Source organism: Loxodonta africana, chromosome 3, assembly GCF_030014295.1.
Source record: "Loxodonta africana isolate mLoxAfr1 chromosome 3, mLoxAfr1.hap2, whole genome shotgun sequence".
Taxonomy (NCBI): Eukaryota; Metazoa; Chordata; class Mammalia; order Proboscidea; family Elephantidae; genus Loxodonta; species Loxodonta africana.
In genome coordinates this window covers 31172862-31178896 of record NC_087344.1, presented here as the reverse complement: position 1 = coordinate 31178896, position 6035 = coordinate 31172862, and the positions used below count along the sequence as shown (strand labels likewise).

General features: G+C 44.0%; 1 protein-coding gene across 1 annotated transcript; it reads left to right on the top strand.

Annotated features, from left to right (window-relative positions):
• The first annotated feature begins 223 nt into the window (after positions 1-223).
• On the top strand, positions 224-1171 carry LOC100671666 (olfactory receptor 10H1). Its single transcript, XM_003413044.3, is given in 1 exon segment — positions 224-1171. A coding segment is annotated over 1 exon segment (948 nt).
• The last annotated feature ends 4864 nt before the right edge of the window (positions 1172-6035 follow it).

Below are 6035 nucleotides of genomic sequence, written 5' to 3'. Positions count from 1 at the left end.
AAACAGGGGTGAAAAATATTGCCTTCCTCACTGGATTGATGATAGAATTAAATTATACAAGGCATAAAGTGGGTGCTCAATCAACGGTAGCTGTTATCACCGATCATTGATCAACGATTTGCAGTAGGTCCTTGGGCAGGTACCAGTATGTTGGAAGCTGAGGACCTTTCTCCATCCATCGACTGAACTATCCCTGTCACACCTGCCCCCAGGTACAGTCCCCATGCTGGGAGTTAATCGCTCAGCAGTGTCTGAGTTCATCCTCATTGGCTTCTCCACCTTCCCCCACCTTCAGCTGATGTTCTTCCTGCTGTTCCTGCTGATGTACCTGTTCACTCTACTGGGGAATCTGCTCATCATGGCCACCATCTGGAGCAAGCGCAGCCTCCACACGCCCATGTACCTCTTCCTGTGTGCCCTCTCTATCTCTGAGATCCTCTACACCTTCGCCATCATCCCACGCGTGCTGGTCGACCTGCTCTCCACCCGCCATGCCATTGCCTTTGTGGCCTGTGCCAGCCAGATGTTCTTCTCCTTCATGTTTGGTTTCACCCACTCCTTCCTACTCACTGTCATGGGCTATGACCGCTACATGGCTATCTGCCACCCCCTTCGCTATAACGTCCTCATGAGCCCCCAGGGCTGTGCCTGCCTGGTGGTCTGGTCCTGGGCTGGGGGCTCTGTCATGGGGATGGTGGTGACGATAGCCATTTTCAACCTCACCTTCTGTGGGCCCAATAAGATCCACCATTTTGCTTGCCATGTGCCACCACTGCTGAAGTTGGCTTGCGGAAATGATGTGCCAGCTGTGGCAAAGGGTGTGGGCCTCACGTGCATCACAGCCCTGATGGGCTGCTGTCTTCTCATCCTCCTCTCCTATGCCTTCATTGTGGCCACCATCTTGAAAATCCCCTCTGCTGAGGGTCGGCACAAAGCCTTCTCTACCTGAGCTTCCCACCTCACTGTGGTCATTGTGCACTACAGCTTCGCCTCTGTCATCTACCTCAAGCCCAAGGGTCCCCAGTCTCTGGAAGGAGACACCCTCATGGGCATCACATACACAGTCCTCACGCCCTTCCTCAGCCCCATCATCTTCAGCCTCAGAAACAAGGAGCTGAAGAATGCCATGAACAAGACCTTCCTCAGCAAACTCAGCCCAGACAAATTGTGACTCTCTGGGAGAAATTCCTTGGTGATTTCATGCCATTATACTCTCCCTGGTGGCGCAGTGGTTAAGCAATGAGCTGCTAATTGAAAGTTGGGTCGTTTGAACCCACCAGCCCCTCAGCAGGAGAAAGATGTGTGAATCTGCCTCTGTAAAGATTTACAACCTTGAAAACCCTATGGGGCAGTTCTACTCTGTCCAGTATGTTCGCTATGAGTCGAGATCGACCCTATGGCAACGAGTTTATTTTTTTTGGTTTTATTCATTATTCTCTTTAATTGTTTTTATTCTTACTCATTATTCTTTATTCATGAATAAAAAAGACCGAAGATGAATTGATGCATTTGAATTATAGTGATGGTGGAGAATATTGACTATACCACGGACTGCCAAAAGAATGAACAAATCTGTCTTGGAGGAAGTACAACCAGGATGCTCCTTAGAAACAAGGATGGTGAGACTACGTCTCACATACTTTGGACATGTTGTCAGGAGGGATCAGTCCCTGGAGAAGGACATCATGCTTGGTAAAGTACAGGGTCAGTGAAAAAGAGGAAGACCCTCAACGAGGTGGATTGACACAGTGACTGTAACGAAGGGCTCAAGGATAACAATTGTGGGGATGGTGCTGGACCTGGCGGTGTTTCGTCCTGTTGTGCATAGGGTCGCTATGAGTCGGAACCAACTCAACGGCACCTAACAACAACAGGCAGCAACACGTGACACAGCACAGATTTTGTGAAACTGCACCAGACTACCCCAGAGGAGAGTAACGAAAGAATAAAAAAAAAAAAAAACTGTTGCTGTTGAGTTAATTCCGATTTATGGCAACCCCATGAGTTACAAAGTAGAGCTGCTCCTTAGTGTTTTTTTTGGCTGTAATCTCTACAGAAGCAGATTGCCAGGTCTTTCTTTTGTGCTGCCACTGGGTAGGTTCAAACAGCCAACCTTTAGGTTCATAGTCGAGTACAAACTGTTTGCACCATGCAGGGATGTAGTAAAGCACCCCAAATTTCAGCGTTGCTCAAATCTGTGCCATAGCAATTAGAAACAGCAGTAGGCAGACTCACAGAAAAAGTCAAGAAAGCTTCTGCATCTTGAGTGTTGAGTCTTGAACAGCTGCTGAGAGACCAAAAAAAAAAAAAAAGGCTCTGTATTTTATTCAAGAGAAAAAGTTCCACTGTGGGAAATCACCTGCCAAGTTAAAGAGTGACCAGGTAGAACACTTGCTGAACCACAATGAAGAGAGCGGATTTCAAAATGAAATTGTAGCTCATGATCACACCAGCTTACTGGTCAACCCATTTCCTAGTGAGGAGAGGTTTAAAGCTGACCATGTAGTTGTTTTTAGGTGCCATTGAGTCGATTCCAACTAATAGCAACCCCATGCAACAGAGTAGAACTGCCCCATAGGATTTCCTAAGCTGTAATCTTTATGGAAGTAGACCTGGTGGCGCTGTAGTTAACAGCTGTGGCTTTCATTCAAAAGGTCAGCAGTTCATATCCACCAGCTGCTACTTGGAAACCCTATGCAGCAGTCCTACTCTGTCCTATGTGGTCACTATGAATCGGAATTGACTCTACAGTTTGGTTTTTTGGTTTTTAATCTTTATGGAAGATTAGCAGATCTTTCTTCTAAGGGACCACTGGGCGGATTTGAACTGCCAGCCTTTCAGTTAGCAGCCAAGCACTTAAGCACTGCAGCACCAAGGTTCCTAAAGTTGACCATACTGCATAGTAGTTTTGTTGAAAATTTGTATTTTCATGTTTAAGTTGAGTAATAAACTATAAATCATTTGTTCTCAAGTGTGAGTTCAGTCTTTCTCTCTAAATTTGTGCAGTAAAAACATCCCCTGATAACACGAACTAGGAAGGTACAGAAACAATTTTAATCGAGACTGGGGAACCCAAAGCAGCCCCCACCCTTTGCAGAATACATGCTAAATAGCATTTTTTCCCGCCTATTACCCCTCACATATATTACCTCATTATAGTCTTACAGCAGGGGACTGGGAAAGATATAATCATTTCTCAATTGACAAAATGAAGCCGTGGTTAAGCGTTTGGCTGCTAACCAAAAGGTCAGCAGTCTGAATCCACCAGCCATTCCTTGAAAACCTTATGGGGCAGTTCTACCCTGTCCTTCAGGGTTGCTATGAGTTGGAATTGACTCGAAGGCAAAGGGTTTCCCCCCCCCCCCCAACTGACAGAGGAGAAACTGAGGATCAAATGGTTGCATGGCTCATCCAAGATGGTGTGACTTGGTAGAGGTGGGCTTCTGATTTATATCTCCTCCATCCAACACTTTATATGCTATCTTCTTCCCTGAGCTTTATGGCTCACTCAGTCAGGGGTACTGGTCCATCTCTAAATCAAACACTCCAGCATCCTAAGAGTCTTTTTAGCACTCGTACCTGTTGCCATTGAGTCAATTTTGACTCACTGCAATCCTAGAGGACAGAGTAGAACTGCCCCATGGGGTTTCCAAAGCTGTAATCTTCATGGAAGCAAACTGCCACATCTTTCCTCCACAGAGCGACTGGCGGGTTTGAACCTCTGACCTTTCTGTCAACATCCAAGCGCTTAACCACTGTGCCACTAGGGCTCCTTTCATGGCACTGGCATGTAACTGCAATACACCATGTATGGGAGTGTGAATCCTTGGAACGCTGATGGAATACTTCCAAGATTCAGGACTACTTCATGATTTTGACATAATCATTGGTCTTGCAGGAATTTCGCAGTAATTCTTTCACACTGAGATGAGCAAAAACAAACAAACAAAAAAAACATTGAGAAGAATAAAAGAAGCCAAGCTCTTTCATTTTCTTGATTAAACACTAGTTTGGTCTCTAGCCCTCCTAGTATTCAAATGGAAAGAGAGTCTGGAAAGCAGTTGGGTACCCACTATGAGTCAGGCACCTAATGTCTTGTGAACACTTAAGACTATCCCTTAGGCTATAAGCTTCGTGAAGCCAGGAATTTTGTCCATCTTGCTCAGCGTCTTACCCAATACCAAAGTAGTGCTTGGAACATATAATAGATCCCTCACAAACATTTCTTAAATTGACTAAGTGAATCCTCACAGCACAGAACAAACCAGAATGTTGATTTACGTATTTACTATGAGAAATTTCATCGCTGGCTGGTGCACACAGTTAACTCAGCTGCACCGTAAGGTTGGAGGTTCTCATCCACCCAGAGGCACCTTGGAAGAAAAAGCTTGTGATCTATTTTAAAAAATTAGCCCTTGAAAACCCTATGGAGCACAATTCTACTTTGACACATGTGGGGTTGCCGTGTGTTAGAATCAACTCAAGGACAGCTGGTTGGTTATGAGAAACTTGATTGCCATCGAGTAGTGAGAAAAAGTGTGTGAGGAGTTGTGTCTGAGGTCAGAATGACCTAGATTTGAATCTCACTTCCTATTCCTTCCCCTCATCATGTTGACATCTTACAGATATATTCTACATCTGTATAAATAGAAGGATGCTCAGAGTAGTACCTTTTGTCATTGCAAAGCATTAGACATAGTCATCAATAAAGGACCTTTAAACAAATGATCCATCGCTCATCTGTCAGTTTGACGTACTGTGGTGGCTTGCATGTTGCTGTGATGCTGAAAGCTATGACAATAGCATTGCAAATACCAGCAGGGTCATCCATGGTGGACTCGTTTCAGCAGAGCTTCCAGACTAAGATGACTAGGAAGAAGGACCCGGCAGTCTACTTCTGAAAAAACTGGCTGGTAAAAACCTTATGAATAGCAGCAGAACATTGTCTGATATAGTGCTGGAAGATGGCCCCCTCAGGTTGGAAGGCACTCAAAATGCGACTAGGGAAGAGCTGCCTTCTCAAAGTAAAGTCAAGCTTAATGACATGGGTGGAGTAAAACTTTCAAGACCTTCATTTGCTGATGTGGCACAACTCAAAATGGGAAGAAACAGCTGCAAACATCCACTAAGACTCAGAACATGGAATGAATGTAAGAAGTATAACCCTAAGAAAATTAGAAGTTGTCAAAAATGAAATCGAACTCTTGAGAATAGATATCCTAGGTATTAGTGAGCTGAAATGGACTGGTATTGGCCATTTTGGATTGGACAGTCATATGGTCTACTATGCTGGGAATGACAAATTGAAGAGAAACCGCATCACATTCACGGTCAAAAAGAACATTCCAAGATCTATTCTAAAGTACAACGTGGTCAGTGATGGGATAATATGCATACGCCTACAAGGAAAAACAGTTCCTACAATTATTATTCAGGTTTACGCACCAATCACTAATGCCAAAGATGAGGAAATTGAAGATTTTTACCAACTTCTGCAGTCTGAAATAGATCAAACGTGAATCAAGATGCATCGATAATAACTGGCGATTATAATGCCAAAGTTGGAAACAAAAAAGAAGAATCGGTAGTTGGAAAATATGGCATTGGTGATAGAAATGATGCCAGATATCGCTTGAAAGAGTTTTGCAAGACCAAGGATTTATTCATTGCAGATACCTTTTTTCAACAATATAAACAGTGACTCTACACATGAACCTCAGCGGATGAAATACACAGGAATCAAAACGACTGCACCTGTGAAAAGCGACAATGGAAAAGCTTAATATCATCCGTCAGATCAAGGCCAGGGGCCAAAAGAGAACAGACCATCAATTGCTCCTATGCAAGTTCAAGCCGAAGCTGAAGAAAATTAAAATACATCCATGAAAGCTAAAGCCTTGAGTATATTCCACCTCAGTTTGGAGACCATCTCAAAATAGATTTGATACATTGAACGCAAATAACTGAAGACCAAACAAGTTGCGGAATGACATCAAGGACATCATACATGAAGAAAGCGAAAGGTCCTTAAAAAT